Raw genomic sequence first — 25,731 nt, 5'->3', positions numbered from 1 at the left:
ATCAGCTACTGCCAGCATGCACAATATTGGATTTTTGCAGATTTCCCATATGCCAACATTTACACATTAATTTTAGCAGAGACTGTTGTGATATTTAAACCTTATTCAGACTTAAAACCTCAGTCCTTAAAACACACCAATTTCAGTCATTAAAACACACTTCAAGTTTAAGGAATAATGATGAATAAAGAAAAAAGACCAGCTGACATAGGTCAGCTGGTTGAGCCTTAAACTTCAGCTACTTACTTGTCCATAAAGCTAATAATTACAGCTGATATATAGGCAGATTTTTAATGCCAAAATGTTGGGTGTTGATATCAGCAGAATTTTTTTTTTTTTCTGAATTTTATTTTCTCGCCAATACTGATAATTCACTTTTAAAACAAATATCTGCTGAAACTGTTATTATGTGGATTATACTGTGCATCTCTACTGCAGCCTTTTTAATTCACTTGACAAATACGTTGTATCAAGCACCTTTCCATCTCATTAAGATGTTCACATTAGTGTTAGAGAGTCTTGTTGAAAGGTGTCCTTGTAAATTAAAACACAACAATTATTTAAAGTTCTTTTTTGGGCTTTATGATACTAAATATTTATTATGCCATGATTTATTATAGGCAGGTGCACACTGATTGTCTCTGAATCATTTTACTGCAACATAATGAGATTTTGTTTTTTTAAATAATGCTTCAAAAAGCTTGTTATGTTAATTTTTAAGTTAATTTAGACTTCCAGAAGGGTGCAATGAGGAACCTCTCATGGATTATATAGATCTTGAGATAAAGGGAAGTTGTTTTTTGAAACCAAAACGACAAATCGATTGGTTGGTGTGTGGGTGTATTTTCAGTTGACCAAGTTTTTCTTGGGTTGATTACAGGCTGAGAGACTATGGAGGTACCGGTACCTCCATAGTCTCTCAGCTGGTAACAAAAGGTTGACAATGAAATACACATCCTTCAACACCAAGCAGACCCTAAACTCAACATAACACATGTATGATACCTTAATGATTCCCAACATCCCCTTTTCTTCTAAAACCATACTCTGCACGCATGAACACACAAAAGAAAAGGCAAAAAGAGAAAAGGTAGTGAGAGGGAAAAGGAGAGACAGAGGAAAAGAGTCTCTGCTTCGAGCGAGTGTGTGAGTGTGATTGTGTTTGTGTTCAGTGTTAATGAGAGGGCCACCCTCTAGGCGTCAACCCTGTTAATCACCCACTCTGTCTGCAGGGGGACTGGCTCTGTCACTGGAAAACAAACAACACACACATCCCTCACACAGAAACACACATAAACACTCAAACATGCACACATTTCTGTCACATGCTTTGTTGCACTCGGGCACACATCGTTGTTGTTTTCTGTTCAATCTCACACTCACAATACTCTGGAAGTGAATGCATGTGCATGTGCAGACACACAAATGCACACACCTTTTTCTGAAGCTGCGGAAGCTCCCTAAAGTAATTACAGCACTGGGGAAATGGAGGTGCCGCTGCTGGCCGGGGGAGTGGGGCAACCTGATATGCCATTAGAGGAGTGTGAGTGTGGATGTGTGGGTGTGGGTGTATGAGTGTTGGGGGATGTTACAAGGCTAGGCCTAGCTCTGAACGAGTGGAAGTGTGATTGAAAGGCTGTGCGGGGTGCATGTGCTTTTCCACGCATGAGCATAATGCCAGTGAAAGATACTGCATACTGCAATGATGGTTCAATTCTATCAACATTTGTGATGAATTTGAAGGTTTTAAATGAGGAAAATCTATTTCTATTCAGGAAGAAAACAAAATGCTGCTGCAACATTCTATCCGTCTAGCCAACATTTTCTACTGCTTATGCTGGAGCTGAACTGTGTTGGTAGCAGGCTAAACAGGCCAGAGGGGTGTGTAATCCCTACAGCAAGTTCTGGGTCTTCTATCCTTTTGATGCAATTCAATTCCATTCAACTTTATATATATATAGCACATTTAAAACAACCAAGGTCAACCAAAGTCCCTAACAGTATAAAAGGCAAAACATGAAACAAAAATACATCATTACAATTTAATATTAAATAAATAAAATAGACTAAAATAGAACATCACAAAATAATGGTAAAAGCAACAGTAAAATCTAACAAATTTGCTGGAATAAAGCAAAAGAGAAGAGATGAGTATTCAACAGTTATTTAAAATGTTCAGGAGTTGGGGAAATCTTAAGTGAAGGGGTCTGCTGTTCCACAGCTTCAGGGAAGTTACTACAAAGCCTCAGTCACCCCTGGTTTTGAGCCTGTTGTTTTAAGATTTATTTTTGAGCCAAGTTTTGAGCCTTGTTTTGGGCACCTCCAGGAGTGGCTACTTGGCAGACCTCAGTGCTCTGGCTGGAGCGTGAACATGAAGTAGTTCACACAAGTAAGGTGGCGCCAAACAATGAGGAGCTTTGAAAGCAAACAGTAAAATCTTAAATTCAATCCTGCAGTGAACAGAAAGCCGGTTAGGTGACAAACAGCCACATTCCGGACTAGCTGCAGGCGCAGGACTGAGGAAGGATCCAAACCCACATATAAACATTACAGCAGTCAAGTCTGGATGATATAAATGCATGTATTACCCTCTCTTAATCTCTGGAAGGGGGGTACAGCTTTGCTTTGGCTATTAGCCTTAGTTGCAAAGGAGGCAGGACATGATGTAAAAACAACTATGCTGACAAAGCAGCACACTAAGAGTAGAATTTTTTGCCTTAATTAGGGATGCACAATATTATCAGCAGTATATCGGTATCGGCCAATAATGAAATATATGCAGATATTGTGACATCATAATTAAGCACACGCGATGACGCCAGACATACGCCAACAACAAACTCAACATGTCGGCTGCGCGCGAGAAGTTTGAGGTGTGGGAACAAGACAACAGTAGCTGTTTGAATCACCTGTAAAGTACATGTGATGTGAGGAGGACTCAACAACACGCCTTTAACACCACCAGTTTAATTTTGCATCTAAAAAACTGTCATCCTGACTACATGACTACAAGGACTTGCTTCAGATAAAGAATGACAAAACTTCATGCCAGGGAAAACTTGTCAACCGCCTTTACTTAAGTCATTCAATAACACTAAAAAATACAGCAGCGACCACCCAAAGGTAAGGAGTTGAAGAGGAAAATCATTGAATTTACAGCTCCTGATAATCAGCCTTTCAGCGTGGTAGAATATACGGGCCTCCATGGGCTAATGATGCATTTAAAGCCCCGCTACATTATACTTAGCAGGCGCTTATAGCGCTTACCTGAACTGCAAAACTTCATTTCCAGTCAGGTAGAGAAGCTCCTCATTAAAGCTAAACATATTAGCTTCAACATGGATATACGGACATCAAGTGTCTGTCCTGTTAGCATGTTGAGCCTCACTCCCTCAGTGGATATGAGGGTTTCTCTCTTAAAAAGCCTTTCCTGCACTCAGCAGCCACAGTTGCAACCGCTTTTGATAACATGTTTCGGATATTGAAAATAGAGATAAAGAAAATGCATGTTGTGCTACATGACAGTGAGCGAAACATGGCAAAAGCAATGATGGGCTTGTGTGTGCCAAGTCTCCCGTGCATATCGCTCTTGCTGTGCACGAAGGTGCTCTGTCTCCAGCATTGGAGATGTAGGTGTCACTGTGTTGTTACAGAGCTGTTTACAGTGAAATGCCCATTAAACTCGGTTGCTTAGTTAGTTTGTGCTTTTTAAAGCAGAATCAGGAGAACTACTTCAGTTGAAGTTTTATTTCTTTTGCTCATCTTGAGTCTCAAAAATTTGAAATCAAATTTAAGCTCTGAACTTGTTGTCGTTGTTATTTAAAGCACTTTGACAGGAAAATCTCAGGGAGCCATCCTGCAAACTGGCTGAGTAATAGGGAGAATCAAACTAAATGTATAAGCTATTTTATTTAGTGTAGTGTCAGCAGGTTATTTTGCCACTTTTTATTACCCTCAAAGATGCAGATGTTTTAGCCAATGATAACTTTTCCTGAAAAGTTCCTGCTGAATTCACACATTATATGCAAAATTTACGGGAGCTGGCAGCAAAACGTCTGGGTGAGGTCAGAGTTTAAAACAGATATTTGTTTTTTCACATTAAATTTTTAAGAGTTTCTTGTTAATGTGTTAAATCTCTACAGTTCTGCCAACTGCAAAACCAAAAATGATTGCTTTTTGGGTTACAGTTATGAAAAAGAAACAAGTTGATTTTTGAGGACTATCAGATTATGTTATAGGAGTTGGTGTATTGACTAGCTGGGCTGCATTGCTGGCATTTGTGAGAAGACACAACTGTAATTTGCATGGAAATGGCATTATCTTTTCTGATCGATTTCAACATACTGGACAATGAGAAACAATGCTGTAATAATAATCTATCATTAACACTGTAAATGGTTAACTGTTCTAGAAAAAAGTAGAAACTCTTCAGGAAAAAAGACAACAACTGCAGCACACAACGCATTACAAACAGCAAACAGCAATGAAAGCCTTTCATCAACTGCATTTTCTTTGTGATGATAAAATCAGCCTGTAGGCTGACAAACATCCTGCTGGACTTTACCCAACTATTAAAGAAATTCTATAAACTCAGGTCATTTGAGAAGTTTGGAAATACGGGATGCAATTATTGCTTTGTTCTCGATAATTTGATTTAATTAACATAACAGTAAATAAAAACTAGAAGATTCTTTCAGAATTTTAGTATTTAGGTTTTATAAACACCTCAAAAAAGATGTTTCTGGATCCAAACATTAGTCTTATTTTCATTGCATCTACTTGCATGTTTTGCATCTTTGTCAAAATGTGTGTTAATGTGTGTTTACAGCTGCTTTCAGCCAGTGTCTGATTGTGTGACTGTGACTGTAAGCACTCATGCCACCCTAAAAAAATAACACAGAGAGGAAGCGTGCATGTGAGTGCCTGTGTATGTGTGTGCCTGCTGGCTGGCCGATAGTGGAGAGAGCAGTGCGGCGGCACAGATTAGATGAGATTAAAGCCAGTCAGAGGATCAATTAGAGGCAAAACATCAGACGGCTACACAGCCACGGCCAGCAACAATGAGATTAGCCCTGAGGTGGAGCAGAGAGCAGGCGTGCACAACTGTGTGTGCGTGTAAATGTGTATGTGTGGGGAAATTGAGAGAGGTTGGTTGGAGAGAGAGGAAATGAAGGGGGCTGTGCAGAGAGGAATGACATATATTTCCTACAGACAGATGAAGGAAGTGAACGAATAAGGGCGATTTCAAATTATTTCATCTGCGGCTTCACAGCTTTGACTGTCTGAGGGTGTGTGGGGGAGAGATTCATGTAAGAATTATTCTTTGAATTAGTTTATGAATCTATTTTTTCTCCCTGCTGTGTGGACGTAACAGAAAAAGATCTTCCGTTAGTCCTTTAAAAGAAACAACAGTATACTTTATGTTTCTGCTCCAAAAAACCCTTTCTGAGGCAACACATTAAATGGAAACTGTTTTTTTTTTTTGCCAACCAAATCTTTGAAGAAAATAACTCAGTTTTACTTCACTTGTTGATTGACTTGAGTACATATAGGCCTAAAAAGATGTGGTTAAATGCAGGGAAAGACCCTTATCATGTTTACTAGAGAGCAACACTGACTAAGATGACCAGAATCCTCCTATGATACAGCCCCGTTCTTTTTCGTCAAACCCTGTAACCCTTCCCTCTGCAGACACTGAGATTTGATTGTAAAATCAGCTCACATCAATGTTCCTACAGCCGCTAAAGAGCATTTTCTGTGAAATGTTAATCAGTTCAATCCAAAGCTTATTACTGACTCAAGGTCTGGGTAAAAGACAAAACAACACATAGAAGGAAAGCATGGTATATATAAAAAAAAAAAAAATCAAATCTTTAAGAAAAGTGTTACATATTGTCATTCTCTTTGTAGAGGTGGAGCAACCTGACTCTGTTAAAAAGTAGCCCTATTTAAACTGCCTTTTCAAGGTGTTATGTTTACAACCCTATGTCGCTTCACCTTCCCTATAGCTCTACACACAAATTACCCAGACTTTTTTCATTCAGCCCCTAATAGTACATTTTCACTGAAGCCGGCACAGGACCACAGACAGTACAGTAGAAGGTCAGTGTGATCTTTATCTGGGTAATGAAATGGCTTCATTACGTTCTCTGTTGTGCAGTATGTTCTTCTCCACACTTCTGTTAGTACGTGAATATATGTTGACCTATACATACCGTTAATATACAGGTATATACTTTTTACAATACAGTGTCATATGAGACGTGCACCAATTGTAAAAATTAGGACAAATATTCATGTTGAAAATAACAATTTAGCCTATTTCTGACACAGATGCCTCTGTTTTTTTATTACATCTTTTGGTGTTAGTCTCCCACTATGCCATCATTTTCTTTCATCCCGAAAACAGATCAAAGTTTGTTCAACAGACTTCCACTGTTGATTCAGCAAATATGTGTTTACATGCTAGCATTAAGGTGCCATCCACACAGAAATGGTGTTTTGGGTGACTGTAAACAATACTTTTTGAAAACGGGTCCCAGAGTGCACAATACCGTAAATGACGACCGTTTCCTCTCCTTGTGGACGGCCAAACCCGTCTTTCTTGAAATGATTACGTCACACATAGCGTAGCTCTCTTAAGGCGCCTGCGCGGGTCCGGCCAAAACAACAATGGTGGGTTACAGGGTTGTGTTCGTGCTGCAGAAGCTACAGAGCTTGTTATGGCTTTTACAGCAAAATGTGATGCTCCTTTACCACCACCGCAAAACGCATAAACCATATGTTCTCAAATCCAATGCAGAGAACAACCACAAGGGCAACTAGAAGAAAGTTTATGTCAGTTTTCTGTGATCTTCTTCTCTCTTTTGGTGCATTTCTGTGGCAGCAATACAGCGCCACATACAGGCTTGGCATATGCACTACAGCGTCGTTTTCAGTGGTTCCGTGCTTACGCGGATATTTCCTGAAACGATCCTGTCTTTCAGAAAACTTTTTAAAAATGAAATGGCAATATATCGTTTTCGTCTCTGTGTGGACGGGGCCTTAAAGTATTTGAAATAATAGATAAACATTACTGATATGTGTTCATGCCATACTACTTAGTGTTCAGCAATATTTTTTTAAAAGGGACATTGAAATGGGTGTGGCAGTGCATCCCTACATCAAAGATCAGAGTTTGTGGCTTGGTCCAGCATTTCCACCACCCCAAACCCCACACGCATGCACTGTGAGATGTATTTGTGAGCAACACACTCAGGAGGATTTCAGTGTGCCTAACATTTTGAAGAAGTTTTCAAGCGGATGCCACAGCTTTTCAATGTTACAGGTGCAATGGTGGAGACAAAGTGATAGCAGAAAACCTGTACAGCTATCAGAGGTAACAGAGAGAAGAGATGGAACTGGTTGAGTGAGCGGGGAAGAGCTCTGTTTGTGGGGTCCCCCCTGCTTGTTTACACGCCGTGCTCTGTAAGACTGGAACAGCAATAATACGCTGTTCCTAAATCAATATGAATGCGCAAGATGTAATGACAACAGAGCTTCAACAGCACTCTGAAAGAGCTAATATAAAATTCTATTTCCACAAAATAGAATTTTTCTGCTGTGGTGGCTGACAAAAAAGTAAATTTTCATACAAGCAGAACATATTTGATTCAAACTCAATTATTTAAAAAATTTTCAGAATAAAATACAGCACAATCTCCTGCTCTTTTGTCTGTTTTCAATGTCATTTAGACACCATCAAGGTCGGTTATCTGTTCTTGATACTTCTAATCAAAATAGAAACATGACTGAAAAATGTATAACTAGTGTAAATGAAGTAAAAATATGAAAATAGAGCTCAACTTTCCTTTAATTCATTAATCACCACTTCTCACTGATTTAGTAAATGTTATTATGAGACTCTCAACCTCATTTGTTAACCCTTTGGTTTTGTTAAAAACAAGTATTACGACTGAACAGCTTGTGTTTTCTGGCCAGATGGTCTAGTGTTTGGAAGTGTTGCCATATTTCGAGATCTCAGCAATTTTCTTGTTGTGTACAAAGTTTGAGAGTACGAAGAACAGATGGCCAAACCTCTGAAAATGAGACTGAAGCTGTAATAAACCAGAGAAATCCTCTAAGAATTTCCTTTAAATAAGCACTAAAAGAAACTTAAGACAATAACTGCAATACAGAGGTATAGAGATAATATTTACTAACAGAAAGGGTGAATGAGAAACCATAAATCATACCTCTCATATAGAATCTGAATATCCCTTAACATTTATAGCATCTTATGTATCAATAATTTTGTATTTATTTCACAACTCAAAGAGAACTGACAGATATTACATCGATAAATGCCTGCGGCATGCTGCTTCACTCACCATGATATAGTGGCGTTGCATCTCTGACTTCTCGCTGGCCAACTTGTCACACTCAAGCTTCAAACTGAGGAGAGAGAAAGAGAGAAGAGGAGCACTGAGTCAGACCTTGTTAGTCAGTTTGACAGTCCTCCTTCCAAAGTGCTGACACCGTGTAACTTCTACCCCCTTCATCATCATTACCTCCACTTTCACCAAAGGCACTGTCATCACGTTCACCTTCACCCCCATCACAGCCCTGATATGTGCCTCCACTGTCATCATCATCATCAGCACCACCCCTATTGTCATTGTCTGTGCTGCCATTACCATCTTTATCATCTTCATCTTTGCCGTGGCCATCTCTCCTTTCAATAGTCAGCTGCAGTGTTTGACAGAGTTTGGATTGACAGGAGGAGCTCAAAGTTGTCCCTAACTCCACATATGCACCAAAATGCCCTCTAAATGAGAGGCAGTGCAATGAAAAGTCTAAATATAGTGTTGGAGCTTTTCCTGTGACCCAGTCCGTGCGACAGCTATTAGCTGAAATCATGTCAGTGTTGATGTCACACGAGGCGACAGGACAAAGGAGGACGCGTCAACAAGTCACTGTGATTGTCAAATGGAAAAGACAGAGGAAGGAAAAAAAAGGAAAAGCATCCCACTTGATGTGTTTGATTGAAGCAGCCAGTTACATGGTGTCATCTCAGGAGGCATCCTCCGATGTGAGGACTGAATAAGTCTCAGATCAAGCAGAGATATGCACAGGCACACGGATGATGGTTTCAGATTCAGGATAAGTCTGAAACCTTTTTGATGGTGTGTGTGTATATTTATGCTGGGGTGTTCTTTTTGGGCTGTCTGCGGGAATGACGGCTCAATTACGTGCGCTGGCTGAATCTTCATCACTTTTAGTCTTAACTGGCAGGCAGAACATTGTGCTAAACACGGCCAAAGATGTGAGCTTACTCATACACAGTATTGTGTTCTTCTTTATAATTATCACAGCAGCTGCACTCTTAGATGGTGTTTCTGAATTTTGTTAGTTTGTAATAGAGACTTAACACCAAAACAAACATTCCACATATTTTTATGTGATTTGATGTTTCAAAGACATCTTTTTAAGACATGATGAGTCTGACTTTTACAATTTTACCAAGTCAATATAAGGGAGCATTTTACATTCTTTGAGAAGTTTAAGGCCAACATCTGATATTTCTCTTTCTTCCCTTTTTGTTTTGTTTTTGTAGTGCTGGAGGCTTATCTACTGGCTTATAGGTTGGCTAAATGTATTTTTGTTGCATAAAAACCTCAGTTAAGTCATCAATTGCTGGTCATCAGGTCTTTGAAGTCCTGAAAGCAAGTTTCAGGTTAATTCAGTTGTTCATTCTCATCTGTCTGTATTCATAAGTAGAAGAAGGTATCATCTACAAAACTAACTATTTCTTCCACCTTTTCTCAGATAATCAGTGGAAGAAAACATTTGGACAGCCAGTATTCAATTAAGAGTTATTCAAGATTCTAGTTCCCCGTGTCACCCAGCTGTCTTGTTTGTTATATTTAGAAGAAAAAAGAAATAAAAAGTTCAGCCACTGGCATGTTGATCAGTATCAGGGTACAAAATAAACAGTAATGATATCCATGTTTAAAAGTTAAATGATGACTCTTCTGAGCAGGGACTTCCATCTTAACATTATAAAACAAACAAAATTATAGATGTAAATGAATGTCTGTTCAGAATCTCTCTGTCCATCTGGACAAACGGCCCCATCTTGTGACTGGAGATGTCATAGATGGACTTCAAACGGCTTGTTTGTATTTTACCATATTACATGAGTTGAATCGTAACTTTTAAAACATTGCGAATACATTAGCATGAAGCATGAGTGAAGCACGTTAACAGGCAGGCAGATTACAGCTCCTGGTGTCAGAGAGCTGGCTTTCAGTGCACAGCAACACAACATCGGTCCCACATTTGACCACTTTGCTCCACTCTGGTTTGTGCCCAAAGCAAAAACATATGGCAAATTATGTTTTTTAAAGTGTATAATGGTGTTGCTACCACTGTTTTCCAGTTTACTGTCATTTTGTCTTGTGGCTTGTATTCACCCAAATGGAGTTGTGGTCATTCTGGAAAGTGGAAAGTGACTGCCCTTATCAATGGGCTTTGTGTAATTTGATTAAAATGATAAGACTGTTCTAAAAGCAGTTAAAGATATGTTCTGAAAAGTGGTGACCTCATTGTTTTTTTATGTGCTATTTTGTGGTACTTGCCAGACATGACTTGATAAAAAAGGAATGAAACCATTCTTGTTCAGAAATGCATAAAGCATACATAGTTGTGGATTTTAAGGGTTATCGTTATCACTAGTATTTTGATTAATGTTTTCTTAGAAACACCTGATGGATTAAGCATGAAAAATACAAAAAGAAAAGTCTAATTCCAAAAGATTTTACAACTAACATAAAACACTAATGACTGATGAATTTGTTATGGCTAAATCATTTTTATTTCAAACAGTACCCCCATCTTTATGTGGATCATTGTTTAAGAATTTAAGGAAGTAATGGTAAACAGACCCAACCAGAACATTCCCACTTTAATGAAAACCTGCGGGTGAGAGGAGCTTGGAGGCTCTGAGGTTGCGAAATCTTACATTCAGTCATGGACAGTCCACAGTGCAGAATGATCACGGTTTCTTATGCTGTTGCATGCAACAGATATCAAACCTGCTCACCAGGTCCAGGGGGAATGGGGACTCTTTCTTTGTTAGGGGTGGTGGGTAGTTTTATTCTCCCTCCAATCCTATTTGTGTATGAGCAGCCTCCAAAATGTTCCCCTTCCCTCCTACATACAAAACCTTCCTGCTATCCCCATGTACAAGCGTAGGTAGTGTGTTGGGTTGTCATGACGACAGGCCTCCCTGCTGCCAGCCTACCTGGGATTGGCTTTGTGCCTCCTCTGATTGGTGCTCAGCAGCCCCCGGGCCTGCACCACTGCTCTCAAATGACACTTTGATGGAGTTTTATTGCCGATTCTTCCGTCTCTAAATCGCTCCTGCTGTCATCTTTATTTTGATTTATGTATTCCCTGATCTATTTATGCGTGTGAGCAAGGGGAGGGAAGAGGAGGTGGGAGAAGAGGAGGAGGGAGGCGGGAAGAGGAAGACAGCGACAGCTACAATGCTGCTACTATACCCAGGGGAGCGCCTGCGGTACATTTGCCTTTTAAAGGCTTCAGCAACAGACAAGTACGGCGCAGCGGCAGAGCTACAAAGCCTCGTCTATGGATCCCAAGCCTGCCGCCCCATCCCAGCCCCCCTCCTGAGTCAATAGACACTGTATGCATGTTCTGTATGCTCAGACAAAAAAGGTATTCTCTCGTCTGTGCCCTGGTTCTCTGAAGAGGGTTAAACGGCACTGCTCACAGTTGGGAGAATTACGAAAACCAAAGGCGAGGAATAAGACGCGCAGGGTGTTATAAGTTCTTTAAATTCCCCCACAAACAACAGCGATCAGACCAGAGCAGGGATTTTGCACACAATTTGCCAGGCTTTCATCTGCCTTTGCTGTCTCTGTTACTGGCAGAGGCAAGCCTCTGGAAGGTTCTGGAAGAACAGGTACAGAGGAACAAACCAAACTCCTCAGGAAGGAAGGCAGGCTTCAAAGACTTCACTCTCACAAAGAGAGGAGCTCTCTCTGAGACGCAGACCCCGTGGCGTCCCCTCTCTTTATAACTGCTATCAAACAGATCAGTGGAGGTCGAACTCGGCACTTTGGAAGTGCCTTAGACTTCTGGCACTGTAGCTGTATTTAAGCAGTAAAGAGAGATCAATAGCCCAGAGTAAACAGGATTGATTTAGGTATGAGTCAAGAAACAATGTTTCCTCAGTGAACAATGTGGTGAGGACTCGAGGAACAGTGGGCAGATATCTTCATTTTATTGCATCTTACTTCTTGGGTGCCCTAGTCTTACTTTCAAACAGTAATTCATTATTAGTTGTCTTTTTAAACTGAAAAACTGTACAAAAGAAAATTAAGAGAAATCAGTAGATACTCTGATAGTGTGGTCTGAAGTGTGATTTTTGTTGTGGTATCAAAACACAACTAGAAACTGTTATTTCAAGACAGAAATTCTTTAAAGAACTGCTCTTGTAAAACGGGAATGAAAATATTACCCAGTCATTGTAGGCTTCTTTAGATATATTAAAGTCTGTGCTTGTCTGTAGACATTTTAAAGGAATTGCTGTGGATATACAAGAAGTCATCATAAGACAGGAATGTATTAGTTGGAAGTGTATACTCCAAAATGTTTATATTCATGCAATCCTGCATTTCTGTAAAAGAAACTTCCCTCCATTCACACTTGCACAAAACTCTGCAAAAAACAGAAATTTCCTGAATCTTATGCATATGTAAACATGGAAATGTAAAGACAGCTAATTTTCTTTTACCCTGACATTATCAATCCTTTCCTAATAGCCTGTTTTCCTCCTCCACTGCCTGACAGGCAAACTAAAGGAAAACCTTCTGCTATAAGGAAAAGTATTTGGCCATTTCTGGCTAAAATATGACAATAATGTTCCTTCATTCTGCAGTTTATAAGTATGACTGTTAACACCAAATGTAATGTATAAAAACACGATCTGCATAGCCTCACTATACACAAAGATGTCCATTATCCAGCCTCTTCTTCTCTTTTGTTCTGTGTATTTGTGTCTGTGTGTTTGTGTGTTGAGTGTGTTTTTTGGTTTGCACCTGTGGTACTGTGCTTGGAGGAACTGGAATTCATCCTTGATCCTGTCACAGGAGTCAGAAGTCGTGAATTTCAGCTGCTGCGATGAAGCCTGCCAAAGAGAAAAACACAAGAGGAAAAAAGGTAAGAAACAAGGAAAGCTCTAGAATGAATAATCAAGTCAGAGAGAGAAGGACAAAGAAAAGGAGTAGATAGAGAGAAAAATAATTGTTTTCAGTACAAGGCATTCCAGCAAGTTCGACACAAAGAAAGCAATTGAGTTTGTACACATTAGAGTCAATACAAAAAGCTCACACCTTAAAAGTGTGCAGCCATAAAGTTTATAACCTCCTACGTACACAATCATATTATCACAATCAGTGTGAAAATATGCACAAGCAGCTCACAAACATGATTCACACACACAACTACAATTAGCTACAAATGGAAGCTAATTCCACCTGTTTTTCTTTTAAATCAGTGGTTCTCAAATAGTGTGCCGAGGCAACTAAGGCAACTCTAGGTGTGCAGTGGGAGTTTGTACAACCATGCGTTATAACAACAAGTGTAAAACTAAAGATAACAAAACATGTAATAAAGAGGCTGTTTTGCATGGGCAGGAATATGGTCTTATATAATGTCATTTGCCTTTAGATTCTGGTTTCAACATCTTTACTGGACTTGAACAACCTTACGAGCTATCGCTGTATTTAAACTCATGAAGGACTGCATATGTTGAGAGCTTTAACAGTCTAAACTATGACTCAGACAAACTGGTGTTTTGCTTGAGTTTTTCTTGTTCTTATTCCAAAAATTCTGTGATTGAAGATGCATGAACTTGCACATAAAAAAATCAAAGTACAAATAAAGGTGGTAAAGGCATTAATAGATCTACAGTAGAGATCTTTATTTTGTTAGTGTTGAGTCATTTGAGTTGTCAGAAAGAATCAGCTCCAACTCCCTCATTAATGAAATCCTTCTTTAAGCCACGTTGTAACATCACACTAAAATGTTAACTTGTGAAGGAGCTTATAGACTTATCAAAAGCATGTGGTGAGTCAATATTGGCCAAATGTTTGAAGTCTTCTAAAATAAAAAGGTATAAATTCAAACTTAATTACTTCTGGAGATAAACTTTATATAAAAATCCATAACAAATGTTAATTATATTTTTGCATGTTTTCTGACAGCTAACTTTTAACACACAGGCTGGTTTGGGAGTTTGTTGGCATAAAAAAAGCTACACGTTTTCTTTTTCCTCACACTGTGAGTCATTTTGAATAGGAGGATGGTACATGTTTCACCTTTGTTTACTTTATAAACAAGATTCAGGGATGTGTTCCTAGAACTGAACTCATCACTGCTGAGGACTCAGAGGACTTGCTACTAAATTGAATTTCCAGGTATTTAGGCGGTTGCTGAAGTGCTGTTCATATAATCTGACAAGCAGATGTGTCATCAAATCCAAAAAGGACATCTTCAACAAACACAGCACCTGTCAAAGAAAAGTGGAGAAAACCGAGGAAAAAGCAAGTTGGATAGAAATCTTAAAATCAATTAAAAAAAAAAAAAAGACAATGCACGACTGTAAAAACATGATGAGAAGCTTGATATAGATGTGGCATAGTAAAGCAGAAAATAAAGTGGGAACATATGTTGTTTCACTGTCTTCTCTGAAGGGATTAAACTTTTTTTCCGTTTTTTTTAAGTACACTGAATGTCTTTGGGTTTGAGCTTTTGTTGGGAATAACACATCTACATATGACTTTTTTTCTTAACAGCATCATTTTTCCTTCAAGAGGTGAACAGAAAAGATGACTTGCAAATGCATGGCACCAAAAGTCCCAATTATTTATTACACCAAAGTAGTGACATTGCGAGCGCTGCTGCTCTTCTTTAGACATGTCTGTCCACTGTTCACCACATGGTTTTTCTTTCAGCTCAGCACCTGACTACTTTGGGTTGGAGTTGCATATTACATTCTTGCAGACTTAAATAATAAAAACATAGTTAAAACATTAACAGGATTAATAAATAGTTCCCATATCAGTGTAATTACTTAATGATTATACAGAGATACTTTTTCAGCAGCCAGCTGGCTATGCTGGCCACAGCAAGTCTCTAACATCTCATAAAATGGATTGACCAAATTTTATATGAATCTATCTTGCAGAGGTTCAATGTGAAACACTAGTTCCATGTCAGAGAATAAACTAACAGATGATTCTTTTCATCCTCAAACTTTAAAGTGTTTTAAGGACAGAAATTTTAGATCTATTACATTTAAGTATTGGTATTAATATCAGTACCAGCTAAAACAAATGTGTAACTATCAGCATGTTGGATATGGGCACAAATTTAAATTTTGTGTATCCTTTGCTTCTGCATGTTTTTTGTTTTCCCTTTTGTTCTATGAACATCGTTGCCAACATGAAAATGTCAAACTACACATAACACTGGTTTCAACAGGGCAAAAACTGTCATCATAGCAACTGATTCTGCTTCTTCATCAGTAACTAATGCACTGTTCTTTTCTACTGTGTCCTGCATGTTTAAAGAACAAATGCAGACAGATTTCATGGGCAGCCTGTTGAGATTTTTTTTTTCCAGCAGTGCAATGGTTTCACAAAATCAATTCCTCTGTTTACTTGCCCCCAAATAATGTTAAACACAGAGGGAACCTGAAATCAAAGTCAGGCACTGAAAAAGTTTGTTAAAGTCCAGATTATGAGAAGACTCATTAGGTTACTTAGGGCACAATGAAATCCGTTTTATTTTTCATCAAATTCCATTTTTTTTTTTTTTTTCAAATTCCATTTTTTCTGTTTCAATTTTTTGGAATTCTGTTTTTTTAACCTTTCCACTAATTTTACCATAAAAGAGTGTCTTGTTTACGTAAATGAATCAAATCTTCACTAATTAAACAGAAATAACATTAAATTTATTTAAAAGGGCCACAGTTGGCCCAGGAGCCATTGTTGGGGTAACCCTGATATTAAATAATATATATAGTGTAACTGTTGGATATTTCCAACATTTTAAGACACATCCATGTGTATAATCACATTCTACCTGATGTTTATAATGTAAACGAAGAAATCCTTCTGTTCTCTCAGAGAGTGATAGTAACTTAATAAGAAGGTCACATTCAAGTTAAATGGTTAAAAATAAACCTGTTACCTAAACTTTTCTTTACTTTTTCAGTCTGTGACAGTGCATGCAGTTTGATGCTGCATTGTTCTACTCCTGACTGTAACAGTTCTCTCCTCATCTCTCTCCATCCTCGCTGTCTGTCCGTCTGCCTCATATCAGACCGCTACGTTAATGCAGACACATGTTGGCTCGTTAAGCAACCAAAGGGAACTACAGTATCTACGGGAGGAATTATTAAGCTGTTATTCGAAATGTAACATCATTTAGACTGTGGGACTTTGTAAAATCTCGAGTCTGTCCGACTCGAGTTTGAAGCCTCCGAGGGGTGAGTAGGTCTTCAAGTTGTGACTTCAGCTGTGTGCCTTGCAGACAGACACAGTTCTCTCGCTCTCCGTGACTCTCTGATGTGGTGGTAAAATAACTTGAAGTATAGATGAGTTTTCTTGAAGGTGCAACATTATGTCGCCCTGTACTGCCCCGTTTTGAGCTACGTGATGTTTGCCGGTGTTTCGTGCAGCTGCTTTGACATGCTGTTATTGTTTAGGAGGGGTGAGTGTGAAGTGAGGCACAAATTGTGCTCCGCTTTAGTGTTCCCCTGTAACATATTCCCAGATCTTCTTTATAAAATAACACAGCATTTCAGTCAAATTAATTCAATTTCCATGAGTTCTGCGTTAAATTGAAAATTCTGTTTTTATTAGCCAACTCTGCGATTCCGTTAATGTGGAAATCATAGGGCCCTAGTTACTAGCAGTTAAACTCTTGCAAGGGATATATGGAGATGTATCTGCCTCAACACTGCAATGTATGGTCTCCAAAGCCCTCTCAGAGTTAGTGCTTTATTCAACATTTTGAACTGCCATGCTATAAATGTTAAATGAAAGACATTCTAGACAAACCGAGCTCTGAATTCCACCCATGTGAAGTCATAAAAACTTGGTTTGGGCCTCGTTCAGGAAGCTACATCATCATTCTCTCAGATAGCCTGGATGCTGCTATTAACCCTCATTGTAATTCTGCCCACACTACATTCCCCAGGCAGCCTGGACGGCCTGCTTGTGTGTTAGAGCACAGCAAGCATCAAACCCAAATAGGGACAAAATCTCATTATTTCTCAGCAGGCTGCATAATGGGTCAGGTGGGAAGAGGGATCGACATTTTCCCACTATGATTGAGCAGGCATACAAAACCATCAGAAATCTGATTGCAGCACTTACGGGAAGCTAGCCCACCGCTGTTGGGAATGACCTGTCGCTTTGTAGCCCTGCTCCCTGCGGTATGCTGCTCAGCTTTACTTTTAACTACAAAAAGGCTGCTTCACATTCACAGAAGCATGGCCACAGAATAGCTAAAGTACAGGATTGCTTCGGGTTTTGAAGGCTGAATTAGTTTTTGTTGTGTGGCTTGGTAGGCATTGTTCTACTCTAACACAGTTTAGTGTTTGGGATGGCTTCTTATTAGAGCCCACTGTGGTACAGATACACCCTTGGTACCATCAGTTTGAATTTTGAAAAATATTTTTTTTTATTTCATGCATTCAAGAGCCAGCATTGATGAAGAAATGAGGCATTAAGATTAAAGAGAAAGACAAAAAATAAAGTCCTTTTAAACAGTGACAGTGACCCCCAGCAACTACACTTTCAAATGTCATGAGTAGTGCTGACATTATTGTGAAACAACCGCAAAAAGGGACCTAAATCCACACAAACCAAGCTGCTGCTCAGAGACAGAGGCTCCAGCCATAAAGCAAAATAACCTTTTCCATTATCTCTCCAGCCAGTATGGCCTGGACCACAGTCAGCAAACAATTGCTGGGCTATATGGGTCCATGCCACACACAGCCTGTGTCAACACAAGGCACTTAGCTCCAGGCAGACGTGCCTCTCACTCTGCAGTAACTGTTCCCTGCACTGGCAAGGTTTCAGAAAACTGTGTGTCTGTGTGTCTCTGCCTACAGGTTGGCCCTTGTGCCCTAGGGTATAGTTGTTGCCCTAGATCTGATTTCCTCGCTGTGTAGCTCAGTACGCAAACGTTTAAAATTCCAAAGTTTCTGTCAGTCAACAGCCCCAGGTGGAGAATCTTGTTCCACAGGGAATACAGAGAGAGAAAGACAGGAGACATGGGCTGAAGAAGACAAAGACAAAAGAGGCAACAAGGAAAGGAGACCATATGTTTTCTAAAGTGTGAACATCACAAAACTGAACAGACAAGCGCAGCTGCAGGATATGAATGCCTGATAATCAGTGGGCACTGCCACTGTAATTTAAGAATGCACAAAAAATGCCTTGTAGAGAGTCGGGAGTGCTAGGAATATATGAACATATCTTAACATGCACACTGCAACCACACGCATGCAAAGATTTGGCTGAATACACGGAACCTTGGAAACATGGGACATGCTTCACCAGCATTTAATCAATCAGATGAAACCTAAGTTGGCCATCAGTCGCCATCAGAATTATCTGTGCCTTTTAGGTAGGACTGTATGATAAGCTATTTTATATGTCCACACTAGAGGTGGGCAGTAAACCAGCATTAATATTGTCACTGGTAACATTTTTGCCACGGATTTCTGCACACATGTTTTTATCTCTAAGTTTGGCGGCTGTCCCGCAACAAAGTCAGCTGCCGTCTCTGTCAGCCTGCCTGCTTTAACACAAGCTGCTTGTCTCAGAGGCCAGCGCTGCAGCTCTTCCTCTTACAATGGCATAAACAACCATTTAAAAGTCTGTTTTAACTTATGACTTTCTTTTCTAAGTCCACAGTGAGTCAAAGATCCAGGCTGCGATGTTAAATGAGGTCAGAAAAGCTCCTTTAAACTAGCCGTATTCTCTGGTAAGCTAAGCTAACTCAATGCTAAACACAATACTTCCGTCAAGCTCTTCAAAATAAAAGTCCGTGGCTGTTATTTTTCTGAAACGCTTTAATTGTGAACGCCTTTACTAGGAAACGTGTTCAAATCATTAGCAGCTTAACACACCTCATCAGGTTAGAGATGAAACGTTAAATTTGGAGAGAAATTAGAAGTAAAAATAGAGAGACTGAAAAAAATAAAACATGTTTTCTGTGTTCCTATACTTAGAGATAAATTGAGTATGCCATCAAAGGCTTGTATAAGGGGAGAAGGGGGTTAATAACACTTGAATTTGGATTAAAAAGCATTATCTCTTTTAAATTTTGTAGTACCGTGATATAATACCATTATCATCAAATGCAAGAAAAATACTGTGATATGATTTTTAGGCCATATCGCCCAGGCCTAGTCCACACATACACTATATGCAAAAATGTCTTCATGGCATCACCCCTCTGATACAGAGGGGGACTTTGAAGCACATGGATAGCAGTCACCATGATGGAAATGCTGTCTTGACCTAACTTTACCAGGAAAACAGGTAGAGCCAGCAGTCTAAAGCCTCCTGGCCATTGGACTACTAGACATTTTTTATCAACAAATAGAGACTGCTGCTTGATAAACTCTTGATAATCTTTCAAAAATGAAAAACAAACCTAACAAATATTTAAAAACAGGCGTAGAGTGTTAACTCTTTAACTTTTAATAGTTTGATCCATTGAATTTTGAGCATCAAACATTTGTTTTCCTGAATTTGATTGATTTTAATCATTTTTGATTAACTTTAATTTGAGTGAGAGCTTGTTTAAGTCATGAGTGGTACACTTGCTTCACAGATGCAGTGCCCTGTTGTGAATGAATGCATTTTTTTATAGTCATTTTGTCTTTATTTGTGAAGACAGCTGAGTAGAGAATAGAGAGAGGAAGATAGCACCATGCTGAAAGGGACAATGATGCATGTAAATTTTTTTAAAGATTATTATTTTGGGCAATAAATGCACCAAACAATGCTGAGACTGGGAATCAATCCCCCGACCAGTGCATTGAGGACTACAGCCTCTGCTAATGGGCATCTGTTCTACCCCCTGAGCGACACTGCTTCCTGTGAATGGATGCATTTAAAAGTAAAAAGAAGTGCTGTCAAACATTTTTTTCTATCGTGACTTAACTCAATTTCTGCAGTTAATCATGATCTCCCTTTTTTGTCCCATTTTGATATTGTGCCATTTTGCATTTAAAACGGTTTTATGGCACTGTTTGGGGATTTGTGTACTGTCTAAAACTAAAATAAAAGTTAAAAAGTTAAAACTATTTTGAGAGAAAATAAGAAACTTTGGGTAGATCAAAGATAAAATATGAAGACAACCATGGAAAAAGGACCTTGATACGGACTGAAAACTACATCAGGGAACTGTAGAAAAAGTGATATTTTTTTATATCACAAGGAGCAGAGGACTTTGGAGTAGCCCACTGAGCTGTCAGTGAATTTCTTTAACCTAAAAAGTGACACTACGGTACAGTAGTGCACTTATTTCACACTACTGTGGGTGCAGGGAGATGTTGCAGTTGCTTAACCAGTCTTCTAAAAGGGACAATGAAAAATTTTTCTTGATTATTTCTAGGGAGGAATGCATCCGCAAAACAGCACAGAGATGGAGACTCAATCCCCCGACCAGTGCGTCAAGGACTATAGCCTCTGTTTATGGCACTTGCTCTACCACTGAGCCAAACTGACACCCATGAAAAAAATTAATGCACTAATTATGGGTCTTAATTATCCACAATTAATTCTGACAGCCATCGTTCAGAGCTATTATATCAGATGACCACACTTTTTAATGTGTTTTAAATTGGAAAAAAAAAACTGTCTTGAAACTGTCTTTAACAGAATATTTCCTTATTTAAAAAAACTGATATACCCATATGTTCCTTGTGCTGTAGCTTTTTGATGTTGGAATAGCTGCCGACAGGAGCAACAGACTAAAGTACCGGTCAACATGTGATTGCCTGAGGCAGCAAGATAACTGTCACACTTCACTTTCTACTTCAAATGTTTGACACATAACGTAACGTGGATCAGAACTCCACATGGTAAAGGATTTATTTACTGACTGTAACTCAGACTTGGCTGTGAAGGCTAGCAGCAATTTAAAAGTCTGGCTTTAGGTGATGTCAATGTTAAACCTCTATTACAACTCAGGAATCCTCAGGTCAGGAAGTGAACCCAGTAATACAGGTCATGGTAAGGTAATTTTATAAGCCTACACCAATGAGAAAACATAAATGAAAGAATCATTTCTCCTAATTTTGCAAAATGTGATTTGGAAAACGCAAACCAGTCTCAATGCTGGACAAGGCATCCGGCAAACACAGGAGTGTGAAGGACAAATTTCACATTGTTACCCTGATATTTCTTTAGCCACAACACAACCAGGCTCCCAGCCCCATGTGAGACACATGGCTTACAATGTTTATTATCTCTCTCTCTGTTAGTGACCAAAACAAAGTGCTCTATGGAGGCCTGAGAGCCAACAACAGATGGATGCCCATAATGTTAATGAAATACTGCCGTAATATTGTGACACATGCCATCTGCTGTGACAAAAAAGCTACCTACACGCTGTGAGTGAAATTGTGTTTGTGAGAGAGAGGCTGGGCCAATGTGTGTGTGTGTTTTTGTTTGTATTACAGAGAGAGAGAGCAGCCAGTGTGAATTTGACGAACAAAGATAAGTGTGTGTTAGAGCCAAACGGAGCACCTAAACGTTGAATAAGTGTGAGGGATGGATTTTTTGTGTGTGCGCATGCATCTTCTGTGTGTGGGGTGCGATAAGCTTCTATGTATGACGCTTGGCTGCCAGAGGAACAAATATTCATTGCCATGAATCATACACACGGATACAGCAGCCCACACACACTCTTGCTCTAATACTAAATTTGCATAGTGCACACACACACACACACACACACCCACAGCACCTAAATGTAGGACAATCTCTAATTTGATTCTGCCCTGCTCCTTTGAGACGTAATTAAAGCATTAAAAAGCTTTGTGCGCTGCTGAGGCAATTGAGACAGTCTTCAGCGAATAAATGGGATTCATCGTTTCAGGAAATTGCTGCCCCTCCCCCATCCCCCCCCCCCCCCCCCGCCCACCAGCCAACCCAGAGCCCACTCATCGTCACCCCCTCCTGCACACATACACCCTTCCTGGCCTAATCATCTGGTCCAATCCATGTGAAATCTACTGTGAACCATAATGTCTGTTTTAAATAAGAATCAGACTGAGGCTGTTTCTGCTCCATAGATCAGTCGACAAAGGGGATAGAAGAAGGGATGGAGATTACAGGGGGGCTTCATACACAGAGACCACCAGACAGTGATTAGACACACCGACATACATGAATACAGTACATGCATGCAGCTGAGCACACATACACACAATAACAACAGGATCATTGGGAAACATCCTCCTCGGTATAAATCCTGCCTGAGGGGAGATGCAGGGTGGGGATGGTATTTCCTGGAGCACAGCCTGACTGTTTACATCTCAGTTGGAGTGTTTGTGTGGTATGTATATATTTATATATATAAATATATGTGAGAGTGTGTTGGGGGTAGGGATGTTGCCTTGGCATTGTAATCACTCACTAATGACTGGATGTTATCTCACTCCCACTTTTAAATGAATGCAGTAGATCTACACTGATGAGCAGTTGGCCTATTTCTCAACGCCAGGCTGTCGGTTTGCTCCATAGCAACCAGTCCCAAGGATGCCATTTGAGCCATCCGCCTCCTCTGCCCATCACACACTTACTATTACCCAGTCTGAGTGTGTAGGACTGATGCATAACCATTATTAGTGGTGGAAATTGCAGGATAACGTACCATACGAGACAACAATATGCATTAAGTTGCCCATGATAAAATTTTCTTGATATAGCCATTCAAAAACATCTCATGTAAGATAATCATTAAATGATAGACCACAATATCTGATAAGCTGAACAATACAGAAATGGCATCAAAATGGTGAGTAAAATGTATTTATTCACTGAAATTTGGTGTCCACTTAAAAAGCTTTACCATTTAGGCCTGATTTCGGTATTACATCTATTCTGTAGCATGTGTTGTAGGGCTGTGCAGTTCTGAACGTACACAGAAATCAAAGTACACTGCCCAATGTGCATCTCCTCAAAAATGCAACTACAGGTCAAAATGATGGTGACCACAAGCCCTGTAATTTGGTCTGTTGGTTAGAGCTGACTGATTGGCCAGATTCGGAAAGGGGCGACCATGGCTTTATTGTTTCACAACCAAAAGGTTCTGGGTTTGATCCCCAGTTGCCACAGTCACGTGTCGATTTTGCCCTTGGGCCAGACACTTAACTCCTTATAGCTCCAACTGCTGCATTTGTGGCATTTACATGTGTATGGATGCGTCTGATTGGAATTAGCTAATTCTGATCTCTATAGCCCCCGCTGCCATCAGTGTGTGTGAATGTGGAGTGAATGGGTAGTTGTAACCTGCAGTGTAAAAGAGCTTTTGACCACTACAACTCATCAGGCCGATCCATCTTGGAAAGGTCCTCGTTGACACCAGGAAATGGAATGTACAGCCACTGATTCAGTTGAGATAGGGGATGAGGAAATTTTTCACACTTGTTTGGCCACTGAAAGACATGGATGAAGCACCTATTAATTGGTTGGGTTTTTAAGCCATTTGTCTCACTCTAGTACAAACAATATGCCAGTAGACATTACTAAGAGACTGGCCATCACTCAACCTGAGGTTGAGCCTTTTCATACAGTACTTTTATTCTGAAGTGTGTCTGAGATAGCTCTGCGGTTGTTGCAGGCACTTGTAAAGGTGCTTCGGTTTATTAACTTCCCTTTTGATTTTGATTACTCTATTTAAATGATTTAAAAACATCACATCATGAGAGATACCAACTCATGTGCGATCTCCATCGCCATCTCTACGTTGTTCTTTGCCCAAAAGTTGTTCTTGTGAATTTCCTCCAGATGCATGATGGGAAATAATCTCAAAAGGAAGTTCATGCTTGCTTGTAGTTAGTGAACCCCAGTCTTTTCAAAATTGTAGTCTGTGACTAAAAACTCAGCAACTTGCTGACAAATAGTCTTCAGATGTGAGAGGGTGTCAGATGTTTGTCTTTTAAAGTTTTATCAAACTTCTCTAGTGTAAGGCCAGCATAACAATGGATGGATCAACACTTTCAAAAACTCAATTACAATTACACTCTCAGAGTTAAAATCAGTACCAGATTTTGCTGTGTACGTGTGTGTGTGTGTGTATGTGTGTTACAGATCCAATTTTATCCCAACTTTTAACAATTTCTCAAAGAAAAGTGAATAAGGTCAATGTAATGATAATTATTTTATTTCAATCATTTTCAATATAAGGAACACTTTTCAGATTTAAGATTACATAGTTTAGATAAAGTATCCCAGCAGAGAGCAAAATCATAGTTTGGCCTCTTAAGTTTTGTGACAACATTAGAAATTGTAGGGCTAAATTAAAGCCTTGATTCTAATGGGGTGTTTGGTCTCAGCAAGTCAAAAAGTGCTGAGTGCAGGTACACAAAGTGGTGTTTAATTATCATATTGCATTTAGAGTATTCAATAAATCATTCACAGTAACAGAGGGGATAATTATGCCCCTGTTGTGTTTATTAGACACATGCAGGATGTGTTTAACATGTAGGCAAACTTCTCAGAGTAAATCCATCATGACATGATTTGCTGAGCCAGACGTAGAGGGGCTTAAGCTTTTTGCTAATACACCAGCACCAAACGAGATCACATCCTCCATCTAAGAATAGCTCCGACCAAACAATTCCATCTAAATATCCCAGATTAGTGTTTGGACTGAAGTGTATGTGCCCAGTGATCTGAGGGAGGGACAGGGCTAACTGGCACACATCCAAGCTCACCAAGGCCAACTCAGTTTGGGCCAAGCGAGCGTTGCTGTTAGCTGCTCAGGGTGTGTAGGTGTGTGTGGGTGTGTGTGTGTGTGTGTGTGTGCAGGAGGCTGAGGAATAGGATTGTGTCTTCAGCCACTCTGGACAGGGGCTTTAGAGTGCGGGGAGAGCCTAATCCTGTTTGGGCCAGGAATTTGATTTTGATTATTATCTCTCACGAACCAAGCCAAGGCTTACCCCCATTTCTGCAGCGTTATCCCCCCAACACACACACACACACGCACACACACACCCAGACACACATCCCCCTTGCAGCCCAACAGATTTGACCTCGTTAAGACGCTTTAAAGGGGATTATTCTACTTTTATCACTTCGAGTGAAGTGCCCTTGCTAACATAGGCTTGGCATGGCCTGGCCTCCCTCCCTGCTCTGCAGAACTATCTTGACCCCCCCAGTGCAAGGCTAGCCAGGCGCGCAATGCAAACACACACAAACACAACACTTAAGGCGCCATGCCCTGCAAACACACATCCACGTAAGCGTGGTAGACTTTAACCACACACACACACAAACACAGACATGTACTCAAACACAGCAGGCACAATGTGGGGGATGGCAAACTATAGCTCAACACACACATGTTCGCACATACACAGAAAAAATAGTGCAGAGATTGCAAAGCCAAGGGAAATGGGCAATTTGT

At 39.8% G+C, this 25,731-nt stretch overlaps 1 protein-coding gene across 2 annotated transcripts in view; it reads right to left on the bottom strand.

Moving 5' to 3' along the window:
- Positions 1–25,731, bottom strand: part of tle5 (TLE family member 5, transcriptional modulator) — a 59,555-nt gene that overhangs the window by 19,020 nt on the left and 14,804 nt on the right. For both annotated transcript variants that reach the window (XM_041791160.1, XM_041791163.1), the window contains exons 2-3: positions 13,104–13,192; positions 8,370–8,433 (exon numbers count right to left, since the gene is read on the bottom strand). In XM_041791160.1, the coding sequence (XP_041647094.1) occupies positions 8,370–8,433; positions 13,104–13,192 (153 nt within the window). The remainder of the gene's footprint in view (positions 1–8,369; positions 8,434–13,103; positions 13,193–25,731) is intronic.

Source organism: Cheilinus undulatus, linkage group 7, assembly GCF_018320785.1.
Source record: "Cheilinus undulatus linkage group 7, ASM1832078v1, whole genome shotgun sequence".
Classification (NCBI taxonomy): Eukaryota; Metazoa; Chordata; class Actinopteri; order Labriformes; family Labridae; genus Cheilinus; species Cheilinus undulatus.
This window is presented reverse-complemented; position numbering and strand designations above follow the sequence as displayed.